We start from the raw sequence: 18,212 nt of genomic DNA on the forward strand, positions 1-18,212 counted from the left end.
ATTTCTCTGCCTATTAAAATTATGCCTATTCTTCAAGTTCCAACACAAATTATATTCTTATTAACAATGCATTCCCTGGTTACTCTGAATCTTGCCTATTTCTCCATCTTTGTAGTCTATTTTTTGTCAAATTTTTATAAAATAGGGTAATTATGTACCTTTGCTAAATGTTTAATTATATTGTTTAATTACCTTTTTTAACCATAGACTCCAAGCTTCCTGGGGGGTAATGACTGCACTATAGAAATCATGAAACCCCCAGGGAATCAAGTGCAATACTAGGGGCATTCCAGAATCCCTCAATTAATATTTGATAATTGACTAATAGTGTATATGCATATGTAGTCATCTGTCATCAGATGAACCTCAGTTTTCTTAACATTTCTTCCCATTCCATTAAATACTGAAAGCTTTAACAATGTTTTAGAGTAGTGTTTCTCAAATCAGTTCTTAATGAAGTACTTTCAAAGGTCTACTTGTTCTCTAGTACAAAAATTTAATTTTGTGTTTTCATTTTGCCAAGCAACTGAAATGTTAATGTAAGAATTTATGGAACACAGGCTGGGCACCTGAGAGATGAAAGGACCACCTAATTTCAGCACCTACATTTGCATGCATGCTTGATCATATGGGAGATCGAGCACATAAATCATTCTAACTTGTCAACTGATGCCAAATCAGTTGGGACCCCTTGCTAGGGGCTCTCTAGTTCAAATCCTGGAAAGGTAGGAGCAGTGAGTTACTACATGCTATATGCAGATGAAAGAACCTGCACAGAAGTAGTCTGTATCATATTCTTGTTGCAAGCAGCAACTTGCTTTAAACAAAATCATCCATTATTTTATATTAATGTTTTTAATTTGATTTTATTGGTTTTTAGGCTTTTGTAAGGATTAATGTGTTTTGATTTTATAGAGCTATAAGTATAAGAACTTCATACCTGATTTTATGTTTGCCTATATTTAAGTAACATAATAAAAGTGATTTAGGCCAAACACTGGGGGGTACATCGGCCTCTTTTCCTTAATAGCAATCTGTGTATTACAGTTCTCAAGTTTGAAAAACACTGATTAAGACAGTCTCTGAATTTCCCTAACAGGTGCTTACTTTGATTTGGGGCAATAGGAAGAGCTTTTGCAATTCTTAAAGAAGTTCTGTCATCTTTTCCTTGGCTCTGGCTCTTACTGCTCCAACCTACCTTTAGTTCCTGAGTCCTATTTTCAAGACCATACAGCATTTTATATGGAGCAGGCAGCGGGCCAGTGAGGTTAATGCTCAGGGCCATCTGCTCCAGACGAGCCAGGTCACCGAGAAGAAGGCCCGTGCATTCATCTCCGCAAACTGTGAAAGGGAAACAACAGAGAATATTTACTTCTGCGAAGCACCCCAGGCCGATGTTCAACGATTTCAGGTATGACATATTTTATGGCTTATGCATAATTCTGTGAAAGGTGATGCTCCTCATCTCAGATAATTAACGTTTTTGAATGAATGACCGTTGAAAAAAAGATTAAAAGAACAACAAGAGAGCAACCGTTTCTGTCATCCAGAACCTGAAATATGAACGATATAAACTGAGGAACCAGAGAGGAGGAACAAATGGATTTTGAAGGAAATTGGTGTATTGCAGAAGTAGTAAAGGAGAGGTAAAATGTAAAATATAACATTCTAATGCCCCAGAAATTCCCACATGAGCAATCTAGAGGAAATCTGTAACTAGGGAATACAACATGCTCCAGAGTCTAAAAATGCATGCAAGGGTACAATGCTACATAGATTGCACGGTGGGGCTTCTATAGCAATTGGGTCTCCACATGCTTCATGCATTACATAGGCAAAAACTGCATGGTTTTTTTTTAGCTTGACATATATTGAGATTTTTTTTTTTTTATTCAAAAGAAAGAATTTCTTTTTATAACTCTTTTGCTCACAGTGATATTTATTTACATAGCTGTGTTTCCCTGAAAGTGAGACCTAACCAGACCATTAGCTCTAATGTGTCTTCTGGAGCAAAACTTAATAGAAGACCTGGTCATATTTTACTATAAGACCAGGTCTCATCTAATATAATTGACATAATATAATATAATATAATATAATATAATATAATATAATATAATATAATATAATATAATACTGGTTCTTATATTAATTTTTGCTCCAAAAGACTCATTAGAGCTGATTGTCCAGCCAGGTCTTATTTTCAGGGAAACATGGTACTTTGATGATTAATCTAATCCAGTCTTGTAGATAAATAATTGCTGAGGGCCATAAAAAAAGTTATTTAAGTAGCTAAGGGTGCTGATGTTCTACCCATGCATGGTCTTTTCAATGATTAGAAAGAGATACTATTCAAGTGTGGTGGTGGTGAAGAGGGGCTGGTAGTAGAATTAGTGGAGAGAAAAAAATGGATTATTTCTTCAGTATCAAAATAATCTCATAAATAGTACAAGTTTTAAAATTAAAATATATTAATTCTTTTGGTGGATTTTAAAAAAGATACATATTTGTTTAAACTTAGCTCAAAAATTTCTTTTTACTCTTCGCTTCATAGTAATGAGGCCGAGCTTCTCCATGTAAAGAGCATGGACTGCCATATACATGATATGCACTCATGTACACAGTTATATTTTCTAGCTCATGTTCTGTACATAGAGGTATCAAAACTGTACACATGTTAGCTAGAAGAGAGGAAAGTACATAACAGAAAATACGGAGATTGGAGCAGCTTTGGATCATGATCAAAACTGGTAAGAATTCAATTAGTTCTCTAAACAGCACTCCCCTGAGCTGCCTAATGGAGAGAAAACCATTAACTGAAGCTTGTAAACAAAGAGAAGCAGTACAGAGGTTGATTTTTCGATAGGACAGCAGTTAAAGGTGAATTACAATATCCCTTCTCAGGGAAGAAACCGCTGCAGCAGGGCTTCTAATAAATCACATCCTTCAGGTGTCACCTGCAACAGGAGAGCATCACCTGCAGGGACTTCACAAGCTCCTGATGCCTTACAAGCTGAGTGAACAAAGGAGCTGAAGTCTGGAACTAGAGCTGCATCTCTCCCGCTTCTCCCACCCAGAATGAAAGAGAATTTGCTCTGCATGGAAAGTGAGTGACAAAAAGAGAGCATTGAGGCATCATGCCCTCAGGTCAATGCCAGTGCTTGAGAAGCTTCAATAGGCCTGTCTACATGAAACAATTACAGGAAACACAACCTGGATCACAATTAGGTGCCAAATTGACTTTGTCTAAACACCAAGCCACAGTCTGATTTTCAAACTTCAGTGGGTATCTGAATCATGGAAAGACATCTTTAAACCACTTAAGACTAGGCCATCAGTGTTTCTGATTCCAGAGCTGATTGAATCCCCTGGTTTCCGATTCTCTGACGGAGAATGTGCTTTTCTAATAAGCTCTCAGGTGAATACTGATACTCTTCTGTGCCCCACACTTGGAGTAGCAACTGCACTGGCAGCAGTGGCATCACCTCGGAACTTATTACAAATGCATAATCTTAGGCCCACCCAAGATCTAGTGAATCAGAAGCTGCATTTTAGAATGATTCCCATGTGATCCATGAATGTTCATGTTTGAAAAGCACCGCTGTAGGTCAGTTGTTCTCAATTTGGGCTGCACGTTAGAATCAAACGGGTTTTATAAAATACAGATACCCAGAGAATCTGATTTGATGGGTCTGTGGTAAGGCCCAGGCATCTGTATTTTTTAAATGATTCCAGATGACCCGATCATGCAACCACGGTTTAGAACCATAGGACCAGATGATGAAATTTAGGGATGCTCGGTCCTAAAGGGAGCAAGGGTTTGGAAGACATCATTTTGCTTGCTGTCTCCTTTGCCTAGAACTCAGCTCCCTCCATCTCCCCCTATGTGGCTCCTGGATATTTAGGTCAAGTGCTCAAGGGTTACTTCCTCTGAGGGGAAGTCTGTGATGACTCTGCAATTATTGTCCTCACCAATCACTACAGTATTCCTTTTGTCTTGTTACCTCGACACTCATGCATTTGTGGGCTATCTTACTACTTTATTTATACATTGTTACTCCCTCATCAGAGAAGGGACCTTAATCCCCTTTGGTTACAGTGCCTAGGAGAGACTGTCTTCTGCACAGTAAACAATCAATAAATAGTTGTTCTATCTGTGAAAGAAGAACAAGAAATATATTAGAGATGATCAGGGAATTAGAAGGAAAGAACTGAGAGAGGGAAAGAAGAAGAAAGAATGAGAGAGGGAGAGGGGGAGGGATAGAGGCAGAGAGGGGCAGAGGGAAAGAGGGAGAGATTGGCTAAATAGGAAGCACCTGAACATGAGAACATGCTATGTGGTAGGAAATGGAGAACCAGGCAGATGTATGAGGAACTGGAGACTAGAATGACAACAATGCTTAGAGGAAGGAGATCATCTTGTGATTGAAGAAGCAGACAGTGATCGATGTCAAGAAGACAGGTGACTATTACGGTACTTTCATGAGGTAATTCAGTTTTGACCCAGGAAACAGTTATTGGAATGGAGGGATGGAGGGAAAGAAAAAAGATGAAAAATATTATCAAGGAAGACACGACACAGATGGGTTACTGAACAGATAAAGGCAATACTCATTTCTGGGGTGCAATAAAAATGGTAACCACTTCTGTGCCGCCCCTCCCATTAAGAGGTAGAGTCTGTTTGCCTTCCTTGAACGTGGGCTAGATTTATGACACACTTGAGGAATACTGTGTGACTCTTGAGTGTCAGCTTCTAGGGATATGCAGCGTCTGCTCCCACTTTCTTGGAACTCTGCTGCCTTGTAAACAATCCCTAGAGCCTCTTTGAGGAAGAAAGACAGTTGAGGAGAGAAAGGCAGGCCCAACCATTCTATAATAGCTGAGGCCCCATCATGTGAATGAGGCCATCTGGGACCCCACTAGGCATGACAACAAAAGAATTTTCCAGTGGAGCTCAGCCCAAATTGCCAACCTATAGAATCTTGAGGATACACACTATTGTTTATTTAAACTATTGAATTTTGGAGTGACGGCAATAGATAACTAATACACTTTCCCAAATTTTATAATGATTTTGGGTGTGATTTAGAGTGTAAATTCAGATCAGAAACTCATAAGTTGCAATCCATAGATTAAAAAACAAGTATTCATAAGAACTCTTAATTTTTTTTAAGGTCATGATGAAAACAAAAATTCCTTTCTCACTGAGTCCAAAGTTTATCACTATTTTAAAAGTTCTATTTAACTTCTAGTGTAGATGTAGTTGGAGCAGATGTTCCCAGGATATAAGGAAGCAAATATATATATAATTTTTTAAATTTCAAGATCTTGAGAGGTACTTGATAATATGACATCTCACCATGCTTTTTTTGGGAGCAGTGTGTTCTTTTGGAATCCTATGCTAGCCCCTTTTTCTAACTTATTATAATTTATAACCTCGCTATTTTCAAGAAGGAATTCAGTTAGCTCACTGATAATGGTATAGTTACTGATGGTTCCAGAAATTTCCAGGGAAACGTTTTCTCAGTTTTTACTTCATACAAGAATAAATCAGACACTAGAATGCAGAACTAGATCTGATTTACAGCAATATACTACTACAGAGTAAATTGGTAAGCTAGGATGCCAAGAGGCATGATGAATACTAAGTTTTCTCTCATTTATTCTACCCCTTGCCCAACTGTTTTGGTTTCTCATCTTCAGTTGTAGAAATGAAAATGCATTTAATTGCTCTTTCAAGAACTCATGCATTTTACTTTACGTCTGTGTCCAAAGGACTATTATTATCCCATGTCTTATGGTCTCTGTATTTGCTTTTTGAGGAATAAAGTACAAGCACATTTCCATCAGTGAAGGGTAAGTTTTATACATGCTCCAAGTAATATACTAATATCTGTCCAAATGGATCGAAAAGACTTATAAATGTGACAGCTATGGGGATTTATTTTTCAAAGCTTCTGTATAAGTCTAATTTATGCAGATATAAGATAAACACATGGGAAAATATGCCCTTTACATAATGATTTGCTATTTTATTATGACACAAACTATTTTACTTATACCACAAGCTACTTTTATTTGCCCCCCAAAAGACTGAAATGTCTAGCAACAAACTGTAAAAATGAGATACAAATTAAAACCACATTTAATTCACTGTGGTAGGGAAGATTTCAAGGATGTATAGAGACATGGAATATTCACATTATGAAAACAATTATTTTTTTAGTAGGGGTGCAATAACTGTTCTGTGTATAGTAACACCTATCTTATTATCAGGACCCCCTCGCCCCCCACAAATCCCTCTAAACCATTCTCCTATTCAACAATAGAGATACACGTAAGATTATAAAGTGATATTCTACCTAAAATGCATGGGAGAAAAAGGAAATATTTCAAGACTATGATTATATTTAACATGACTAAATGTTTCTGAGGCTTTGCCTATAAAAGTGTCAGGATAAGTTTGTGTCTAATATTAACGAATACAGTACTAAATTTAGGTCATTATAGCTGGGCACATGTAAGGGGCAAATCATGCAGCTTATATCACAGATCTTTCTGTTAGCAATTAGTACAAAATACTGCACGTCTACCAGAGTCCCCCATGCATAATAACTACTGGCTTACTGTCACAAAAAATTCACACACTGCATCCAAGCCAAAGAAGCTCCAGCTGAAATGAGTGCATTGAGTATTTTTGAAAAGGCCAAACCTATTAACCAATTTTAGCTAAAGATACATAAACTGTCTGCTCTCATCAAATAGGGATAAAATGAGTAAATATACATTTCCAACAAAAGATAAAATGTGTGTGTTAATATGCATGTTTTAGTTTAACTCTTCTACATTAAGCCCATTGATAGTTCCTTGGGTATGGATTTTATATTTCTCTCTTTTCTCTCTCCTTTTTAAAAAGAAATATTTAGATTGGTGCATATTTAGGGCTTATTATTACATATAAATAAATATCTTCAAAAATAAAAATTTGGTTTTAAACTGATTAAGACTTTTTTTCCCCTTTCGCCTAAAGGTATTCTATAAGCTTTAGGTGATGCTGATGAAATTTTTCATGTACCAAATTTGTATAACTACTGATACAATGTACTTTTAATATGGCACAGCAAGAGACCGAGAAAGAGAGACAGAGAGATAGAGAGAGAGAGAGAGAGAGAGAGAGAGAGAGAGAGAGAGAGAGAGAGAGAGAAAGCCAAACAACTGCTCTTCGCTTATTGTACATATGAATAAAAATACTTGAGTTCACTGTCACTGCTTCCAGGTTCTGTAGTTCAAGAGAAAGTTATGAAACAATAAGCCCATGGATTTCTGTGGCAGCTAGGAAAAGAAGAGTCAGTTGTAATTCAAGGTTTAAAGTGTCTGTCCAGCTGATTACAAATTCAGAAAGTTTATAAAATATTTAATAAACCCAGATCTTTAATCTGGCACAAAGGCAATGCCAACACTGAGATGGACAAAATAAAAGTAAAATATGCCTTCAGGAGTTTTTGTTGTAGGTCTTCAATGAACTGACTAAAGCACACTGAGGATTTTCTCAGCTGTTCTTGGCTCAGCGGGATAGAGACAAAACCAGCAGGCAAATAGCAGAAGGGGGAGAGACAGTGTCAGAAAGAATGAAAAGTACCACTAGCTACTGCATTAAAAAAATAAAGTCTCTCTCAATTGGAAATGAGACTGAAGTGGAACCAAGGCCCCAGAACTCATAGTTATGTTAGTATACGTACAAACACACTCCATGCCCTCACGCGCATGCCAGTGCTTGCAGCCATCACACTTCTGTCCCGTGGCTCCGGGTCGGCAGGTGCAGACTCCTGTGACAGGGTCACAGGGGACAGGTATTGAGCCATATGGGTCGCACTCACATTCTTGGCAGGAGCCCCCGGGGCTGCTTGGGCTGCCAGTATAGCCAGGAGCACACCTGGATGTAAACCGTGACAAAGCACAGGAGATTAATAATGTCATGTCTCTAAATTACTGTTGCTGTTGTCTGAGTTGTTTTGAATGAAACAAAATGGATACCAAGAATCAATAGATCAGGGGTCAGCAAGCTTTTCCTGTAAAGATCCAGATAGTAAATATTTTAGGCTTTGTGGGTCAAAAGGTAATATCAAAATCATGTAGTGAGAAGAAATACAATTTCGAACATTTTTGGGGTTGACGGAATTAAAAATATAATAATAATCACAATAATTCAGCACAATAATTTGTAACGATAATCTACTAAGTAAAACCAATTCACTAATAAGAAGAATGGAATGGTTATTGAGGTATCAAAAGAATTTAACTGGAGTTGAAATTTAGTGCCTCCTATCATCCAATTGATTGTAAATGTTTGCTTGCAACAACCATTCTTAGCTTGAGTGTCGTCCAGAATCAGGTAATGGGCCACATTTTGTGGGCCATAGTTTGCCTATAACTGTGTAGATCATGAACTCTTTTTTGAAGTGTTTTTTTTTTTAATTAGAAATGAATAAAATTATACATTGACGCCTGGGGTTTCCTAGACTCATACATTTTAAGGGATCAAAATGACCCAATCATTCAACCAATTAATTTTCCAAATCAGTGAAAAGAAGCAAGCTGAGTGACAATAAACTAGATTTTCTATTTAATTCTACTGGTCATTCCTTTCTAACACATCTTTCCCAAGATGGATTTTTCATTGTGTACCCATGGAATTGGCTTAATATTATGCAAATAAAATATGTAACAACAATTTGAGAAATTAGAGGGAACATCGAACTGAATGAACCCAGAATACAACCCATTCAGTGATGCTTGCACCCTTCTATGCATGCATTCACCTAAGTGGATACCACTATGGCTTATGTTACTGGAAGTAGTAACTTTACAAGATGCGAGCAAGACCATGCACTATGGTTTACCCAGGATGGTCCCAGGTTACCTGTTTCCTGGCTTAATTATTAAAACACTTCCTGTCTCTCATTCGAGTATCCCAGCTTAAACATTAAATCATATATATAGTCAGATTAAACAATAAATTTTATATATATATGTATGTATATATACATATATATATATATGTATATATATATATAGTCAACTTAAATATAGACAACAGTCAGAATTTTTGTTCAAAAGGCAAGTATGGGAGGAAGTTGAGAGAGTAGGAAGCTGACACTAAATGTACTGGCCAGATAATACTGGACCATCTTTAGTGACCTGGGATTGTACAAATTTGCATGGCTGGTTGTGAAAATGAATTCATTCTGTCCTGGTTAGAAAACACAAAGCAAGAAGAAAATTATCTGTAACCATAGACTTTTATACGTGTATGGTTTTAATTGTCATTTTATTTTCAATATAATATTACATATGCTCAATAAAAGTGTCATTTAAATAAATCCACTTAAATTGTTTAACATTTGCAGGTGAAAAAAATTCTATTTTCAGCAGGTTCAGATTGATTAAACGCTCTAAGAGTTTATTACAAGAGCAACTAAGAGAAAGCATGGGGAGGGGGTTCTACATTATAGGGACACTCAAGACATTTAAGCAGTTTTAGACCTGAGCTGATGAGTTTGGGCAGGTCATAAGGTGATTTAAATAATTTAAAAAGCTCTCAGAAGTGGAACAAATTTATTTGGAAGGTTACAATAAAAATTTAACCAAGACCTTTGGTTTAATTTAGCTGAATAAAAGCAATTTTTCAGGGAAATAGAACTTGATCATTTATGTTAGAGATGATAAATGTAAAGCTATAACAACATTTGAGAACTGCAGAAACAATTCAAGTGTATGACCCTGCTCATCTATATGCTATATAAACTGTCAATTCTTATTGATTAAACATTAATGGATAGTAAAATATTTTCTGTAATCACTCTGCCTTAAGACATTAATTGACATTTCAGTGTACCCTGCTAGTCTTTTCTATATACATGCTTTCATAGACAGTATTAACTTCAATTTATAAATGTAGCTATGCTGTCAAACATTTTTTTCCATAAATTACTGCAGATGATTTCCTTGGTGTTCAGGGATGCCTGTAGTCATCCTTCTGGAGTTTACAAGGGCATGAAATTAATATTAGCCTAAGCATGAATACCAAAGCACACTGGTGGAGATTATATATATATATATATGTTCAAATGATGTATATATCTCCAAAACAAATGGAAATATTTTTGAATTATGTAATGCTTTGAATTATTTAATTGCTATTTTCTACTGACACGGAAATTGTGAATGTTCTGATACATATACAAGTGGACACTTTGATCAACTTTGCTCAAGCAGTAGTTCGCCATAATCAGAAGTGTCTGGACACTGATGGTAACCACTTTGAGCACCTCTAGTAATTGCAGAAGTCAAATGTGACTTGTATTCATCTTTTGTTACCAGTATATATTGAGTATTATGATTTTAATAGTTTTATCCTTTCTTAAAATGTGTATACATTACTTTGGCACCCTCTGTATACATATATGCAAGTATGAAATATTATGTTTAGAGTTACCACACATATAATTATTTGGAAATATATTTTGTAAACTGATAGAAACTGTATTGGAATTTATAAAACTTGAGTTATTTAGCCATTTATTTATTTCCATTATTAACACAACTATCTCTGGGTACACCAAAAGAAGATTCCTAAATGGGTGATGATAAAATTAATTAATATTGGTTTATATTTGCAAAGAGATGAATAATTTAAGGAAGTGACCCAAGAAGAATCCAGCAGAGGAGTGGGTGAATCAGGACATGGAAAAGAAAGGATCCAAGCAATGGTATGATTCCAGGTAATTTCCCAGCCTGATTCCATGGAAAACTCTGGAGCATAAACAGCACCTCCAAATTTGTTCAGTTTGGAGGCAAAGGAGCTGGACTTTTGTACTCTCATACCAGTTATTCACTGGCTCTGAGCCACTGGAGGAAGGTGGGTTCAACTCTCAGGCCTTTGTGCCCCTCTATGGGAGAGGAGGCTTCCATGTAGGTGTTTAGGCAGGGCACCAACGGTATCCTCTGTACACTTGATCTTCACAATGGTACTATAAAGTAGGTAGAACGCCAGCTATACTGATGGTGTAGATGAGAAAAATGGGACCAGCTAAGTTGGGGGAGCTCGGCTATGTCCACGGGTCTTTATAAAACTTTATACTAGGGGTGGCCAGTTGGTTAGAGCACAAGCTTTCAACAAGGTTGTCAGTTCAATTCCCACATGGGATGGTGGACTGTGCCCCCTGCAACTAAGATTGAAAACATCGACTGGACTGGGAGCTGCGCTGCGCCCTCCACAACTAGATTGAGGGACAACGACTTGGAGCTGATGGGCGCTGGAGAAACACACTGTTCCCCAATATTCCCCCCCCCAAAACAAAACAAAACAAAAAACTTTATACTGCTATCAATTATGCTAAAATTATCATGTGCATATAATGTTAATAATATTAGTTACTTTCTGTTATTTTACAGATAATATCTAAACATACTAAAAGTAGTGGTGATAACTTGAATATCAAGGACACTGATTTTGTAGAAAATATGAATCCAGAAGATATTAATTACAACCATTGTAGACAGTGTGGAATTGTGCTTCTTAATTTACCATTTGTATGAAATGATAAATGTAAAGCTATAATTAGAATTCAAAGCTACAGTTAGAATTCAATTTAATAGCTACATACATGCATTATCAGATAGGATAAAAAGTATGGTGAGAGGAAGCATGTAAAGAGGCTTTGCCTGTTGAAAAGGAGAACCGAATTACAAACACTTGATTGTTTGGGTTGCTCAAATTAAGAAAGCTTGATACCATTTATATTGTGAATTATGGACACGCTTGTGTAGTGCCATCGTGCTCAGAACAGTGACATGACTGCAGTAAGTGCTGGCCAATATTTTCAACTGAACTAAAATGAAAATTAGTAACGACTTTTTTATTAGTAACTACTGATAAGCTTTTGGAAATTGATTTGATTTATTCATTCTTATAAAACTCCTCTCTCTCTCCATAGATATGTATCTTAAAAAATAAATTAGTTACTTGTGAAATGGTTTGTTTCTTTAGACAAAGTCAGATATAAAACTAGTTTTGAAAGCATATGAACAACTAGAGAATATGAACATAATAAATACTTTTCTATTGCGATCCTTTATTATACGATCTCTATGTATCATGATTCTCTATGTGTCATGACCGTTCATACCGTTCACAGTACTGGCCTTCATATCCACGTGGACAAGCTGTGCAGCGGTAATCATCGAGGCCTTCCATGACACAAGATGGGCTGAAGCTGAATTAGAAACAAAATGGAAAATCAAATTTGAATCTATTTATTTTATAAATGTCAGTAATTCTATCCATTATCTAGGTGATTGGAACTTAATTTCAGGTGGTTATAAATGCCTATTTATAACTATTTATAAGTTCCCATTCAAGGACAGAATATCATAACTAAATACTACCAATAATACTCAAAAAATAAATATGGTTGGCTTTTGATGAATTAACAAGGCATCACACTGATCATGTTAAAATTTTAATAATTGTACGATAACCATGAAAATGTTAAACATCCAGCCAAAGTGTCCATTTTTCATGAATCAAAAAAAAAAAAACATGACTAGAATTAATGTACATTTGTCTGATAATAGAGTAAGTATTACTAAATATCTTTTCAGGTAAAAAAAAAAAGGGAGAACATAAAAGGTATAAAATTCTTTTTCTGAAAACTCAGCCCAAATTGCCACTGGCACTTCAACATATGAAGTGTGAATAAATGTTTCACATAAAATAAAAGAGTGCATTTTCTAATTTACAGATGGATTTCAAAGTACATTTTACTTTAAACACAAACTAATGTGATTTAGTGTGAGGAAAGAAGGGAAAGGTTTCCACATGAAAATAAATGAGATGTTCTGATAATTTTATGATCTTTTCCAGTAAGTAGGTCTTATATAATTTTCCCTGTTTTTAGTACAACACTGGTAGACCACAGCCAGTGAGCCTTCCTCTAGGACTTCTCATCATCTTATTCTGCAAAAGGAAGACTTGACAAGATTTGAAAACTAAGCTACAGTAACATGTAGTTTGAGGGTTGTTACAAACTTCTCTGAAATGCAAACAGTGCTGCATTCCCACTGGATAAAACTGCAAGGTGTATTGGAAACGTAGGAATAAACACACACACACACACACACACACACACACACACATTGTCACAAAAAGGTAATGCTGAAAACACCATTTTTCTTTTTCTTGGTCTGCTAACCCAGTTGATGCTGAAAAAGCAATACAGTATTTAGACCAAGGCCACAACTCCTATTGGTCAGGTGCCATTAGGACCTTATTTTAACTATCTTCTAATGTATTAACTCAGTAGTATATGAATGAGTAATAAACTCCAACCTTTGCAAAAATACGTGAATAAATTGATCTACAACTTACAAACTCATTATCCAACAAATTTATTTTTTTGCATTCACAAAAATAGACTCCCCCCCACCCCACACACGTAATTCACACTTTCTGGCAAGCTTTTAGCTCTTTAAAGTAAAGCGTGTTGCTGAGTGCATCTGCACGTGTGCTCGTGCATGCACTCACACACACACACACACACACACACACAAACTCATATACATAATAGGCACTTAGAAATAGATTTTTAGACATTTCAAGGGAAACTCTGGAGAGAAAATATAATTAAATTATATTCCTTTACAGTAACACATTTTCCTCAATTACTATGCAGGGATGTTATAATTCCCCTTGAATGGTTGATATAAACTTTTTTGAATTATTATATTGTGGTGGATTAAACCTTTTCCTTATATCACATATAAGGACTTATGAAGGAGGAAGGAGGGGTGATACCTGCTTGAAGATAAGAGTTTATATTTTCTGTTCACAACTCCCTTATCTGCTCTCAATTCTCACACTGTCTGCAGGACCTCTCAGAAATCCTTGTTTTTCCTCTTTGTAGTCATCTTTTACATTTCCTATGTTTGCTATTTTCAAACTGGCCTCAATAGAATTTATATGATTTAGAGTATGCTACTATTTGTCGTCTCCTGTGAATAGCACAGAGATAAACTGGCTTCCTAAATAAGGCCCCTTTCTAGTTTCTATCCCAGTTCACTGGCTCTTCTGTTTGGTCTCCTTGACGGATTTACGTCACATTCTTGATCTTTTACTATGCTTCACATTTCAGGCTTGAGATTCTTCTCTCCTGTCTTACCCTGTCCTCTCCTCTCTTTCCTAAGTGATCTCACTCAGTCTTAAAGGCTGTAGATATTTCATCCATCCTAACAGATCTAAAACTGAGATCCTCCACTTCCAAAAAAAGTACACTAGCCTTTCTGTAATTTCCTCCAACTCAGTCAATGGCCACTTTGTGCTGCCATTTGCTGTGACATAAACCAGAATCAACTTTGTCTCCTTTCTCTCACATTCCACATGTGAGAGATATACGGAGGTTGCTGGTGTTCCATCACTAACATCACTGCATTATTCTGTTTCAAGCCACCTCTTGCCATTATAAGATTTTTACCCTTTATGGCACTGAGTTACCCACTGCAGCCCTCCTGACTCCATCTCCTGCCACCTTTCCTCTCATTCCCTCTGCTCCAGCCTCCCTGGTCCCTTGCTATCTGCCAATCATGGTTCTGTCTTCAGGCCAGTGAATTTGATTTTTTTCTCCAGAGGGACTGCCCTTTCTCCAGATAGTCACATGGCTCTCTCCATTACTTCATTTGAATCTCTGCACAAGCCTCATGTGTTTGTGAACAACTTCATTGACCACCTCATCTAAAATGGTACCCTGGTCACTCCAAATTCACTGAGGTTGTTTTACTTTTCCCAGTAGCACTTTTGTGCTCTCACTTTCTCTCTCTCTCTCTCTCTCTCTCTCTCTCTCTCTCTCTCTCTCTCTCTCTCTATCTCTCTGTCTCTTTCTCTGTGTGTGTGTGTGTGTGTGTGTGTATGTATATATATATATATATATACATTTGATATACACATACATACACACAAACTGTGAAAAGATTCCTTCTACCTAGTTAAGTAATACATCCATTACTTCACATATTTATTTATTTATTTTTTTTGGTGAGAACACAAGTTCTACTCTCTCAGCAAGTTTCGATTACACAGTATTGTCAACTATCAACTATAGTCACCATTTATATATTAGATCCTCAGAGTTTATTTATCTTATAATTGAAAGGTTGTACCTTTTTAACAGCCTCTCCCAATTTCCCCCACTCTATAGCCCGTGGCAACCACCTTTTACATTGTTTCTATGAGTTCAATTTTCTTTTTTTAGATTTCACATATAAGTGAAACTGTATGGTATTTTCCTTTCCTCTCTGGCAATAAAAAGAAAAAAATGTTAAGCATGTTCGGAAAGTGCAAGAAACTCAAACTTGGCATTACTGTAGAAGGGAGGAGAGGGCACTGAGCCTGGAGAAGTAATCAGATTGCCGAGAGTTTCTAATACTCTGCCAAAATATCTGACCTTTCCTTGGATAGGCAGTGGCAAAGTCCAGGGGGTATGTGAGCAATGCTGCACTGCCACAGTGGTTATAAGTTTACATATTTTGGTAAGAGACATTAAAGAAATCTACTAATATGTGGAAGTGAGTTAGTAATCACTCATCATGCCTTACCCCTTACTTCTCATTGACTGCATAGGTGGAAGTCATTGAAAAGAAATATCTCAGCTTCCTCCATCTATAATTCAGAATCTATTTTTCTATCCCAGGAAAAAGTGCCTCTCTTCTTTATTCTGGATGGTTTCTTCGTTTTGCATTTTAATACTTCTCTTCTCATCATATATTTGCTTTGTTAATTAGCTCATTACGTTCTAACTTAAATGATAATATTAGTGGGCTATGAAATCAATTTAGTGGGTTTTGACTAAAATTATATGTAACTATGCAAGAAAATAAAATTGAATAAAAGTTACAGGATAGATCTACACACATAAGTTTTTGGATACTAGGTTATGATATAAAAAGAAGTATTTCTTACAGTGGTTGTGATCAATAAAGTTTGGAAGCCACTGAACTAGCTACTTTGATTTGGTATTTTGATTCTTACAGGGTACTTTGCATAAGAAGTGTAAATTATACAAATCATATACAACAAAACTGCAAACACACATTAAAAATCCTGCTAAGTAATCAAGATAGTACTCTTTATTTGCCTTCTTGAAATTTCTTAAAGCTGTAAACTCACACCCTTTTAACCTAATGTCTGCTTGGTTGTCAAAATTCAACAAAAACCCTCAGAGTTAATTGCCACCATATGTATTTTGTCTCCCTTGAGAGAGGAGACTCTGATGTCCCTTTACTGCTGCTCTTCTCTCTTATGGTGTCAACGGCAGTGTGGCCAACGCTCCCTTGCCTCCCTGTAGTGCCCATCTTGGCTCTTCTTTATCTTCTGGCTTCCCTCAAGTAGGTAGTCCTACCTTTTCTTCTTTCCATGTGTTCTCCTTGGGCAATAATAGTCTGAGAAATCTTATCTAACTTTAACTCATTTATTAACATATTTCTTCCTTCATCTGCCCTTCGAATTTTCAGATTTCCATTTCCTGCAGCTATTTCCACATTTCCCTTCAGACAGACATCTCAGATCGATTTTGACCTATTTGAAATATAAATTGTCTTTATTCTGCAGCAGCTCTCTGTTGGCTTCCCTATTTCAGTTAACAGCACCACCATTTTGGGAGTCAATCTGGCTAAAAACCTCTGGCTTTAATTCCCGCCTGCCTGGCTCTCACCTGTCCTATCTAATTAGTTTCCAATTCTTTAGAACTACATTTGACAATTTTTGTGCATCCATCCCCTTCTGTCCATGCTTGTTATTATGTTGGTGCAAAAGTAATTGCGGTTTTTGCAATTATTTATAACCTTTTAAACCGCAATTACTTTTGCACCAAACTAATACTATTATCTACTTTCAGGTTCTCATTGTCTTTTGCCTAAGCTAGTGGAGTAGTTTTTTAATCAGTCTCTTCACTTTTCTTCTTTGCCTGTTTTAATTCCTTATATTCAACTCTATCAGAATCGTCTTCCCAAAGTTTGGCTCTGATAACATTAACTTTCTTTTTTCAAATAAAAACTTGTAGCAATTTAAACAGCTATTTCTTAGACTGGTATTCAAGGATGTCTACAATATAGCCTCCATTTTCACATTCATTTTCATATGCAATTATAAAATTGTATTTGAACTCCATTCTCCAAATTCTGTTTCTTACTAGTTCTTCAATATGCCTCGTGTTTTCTGTTCTCCAAATTTTTACTCATATAATTCCCTACTACCACCACCAATAAAAATCCTTCAATCCACTGGTTAGGATATGTTATAAATACTACTACTTCTTTTAATATGTTTTTGAAGACTCCAAAATCAAGTGTCATATTTTGTGCCTTTGAATTCTCTTTACATTTAAGTTGATTTCTCTTAAGACACGTTTTGTGAGCCTTGCCAAGAGATGTTATGCTTTTCATTTTTATCGTCTATAGCTTTTGTTAAAGTTCACTCGATAGAAAACTATCAATTAATTATTGAAATTTTCTAATACAAATGGTTCACATTTTAACAAACAATGAAATAAATAACATTCTTGTGTTTAAATCTGGTCATCCGTGAGAGATTAGGGAAAGAAAATGAAAATAATATTATTTTCCATACATCTACCACTTGGTACTTGGATGGAATAATAAGATAATGTATCTCATCCTCATCAATAACCAACTTATCTAAAATTGACATTTGACTCCCTATAAAAGATTTGTGATTCTGTTCAAGAAGAAAAGGGGAGCTTGCAGAAGAAAGGGAGACAATTCACATGAAATGTTTTCAGAATGCATACAAAGCTAAAGATGAAAACTATATATATATGATGATGGGAGGAGAAATGACTCTGGGTGGTGAACACACTATGCAATATATAGACAATCTATTACAGAACTGTACACTTGAAACCTATATAATTTTACTAACCAATGTCACCCCAATAAATTTAATACAAATTAAGAAGAAAAACAAACAACTGAGTGAGCACCCATGGAATAATCTCTTCATCTGAGTTGCTGTGGGAGTCTTATATACTCAAAATACAGTGTACAGGATTCTAATTCTGCACAAAGTGTCCTACCTTCTTTCCAACAGCAAAATCTTAGAGAAAAACTGCCCTCCATATAGAGACTGAAGTCTATTAATCATT

General features: G+C 36.1%; 1 protein-coding gene across 2 annotated transcripts in view; it reads right to left on the minus strand.

The window, feature by feature from the left end:
- LAMA2 (laminin subunit alpha 2) overlaps nt 1–18,212 on the minus strand; it is a 531,205-nt gene that overhangs the window by 126,075 nt on the left and 386,918 nt on the right. For both annotated transcript variants that reach the window (XM_081040014.1, XM_081040013.1), the window contains 3 exons: nt 12,189–12,275; nt 7,740–7,933; nt 1,199–1,341 (listed from right to left, as the gene is read on the minus strand). In XM_081040014.1, coding sequence (XP_080896140.1) covers nt 1,199–1,341; nt 7,740–7,933; nt 12,189–12,275 — 424 coding nt within the window. The remainder of the gene's footprint in view (nt 1–1,198; nt 1,342–7,739; nt 7,934–12,188; nt 12,276–18,212) is intronic.

Source organism: Rhinolophus hipposideros (genome assembly GCF_964194185.1).
Source record: "Rhinolophus hipposideros genome assembly, chromosome: 3".
Taxonomy (NCBI): Eukaryota; Metazoa; Chordata; class Mammalia; order Chiroptera; family Rhinolophidae; genus Rhinolophus; species Rhinolophus hipposideros.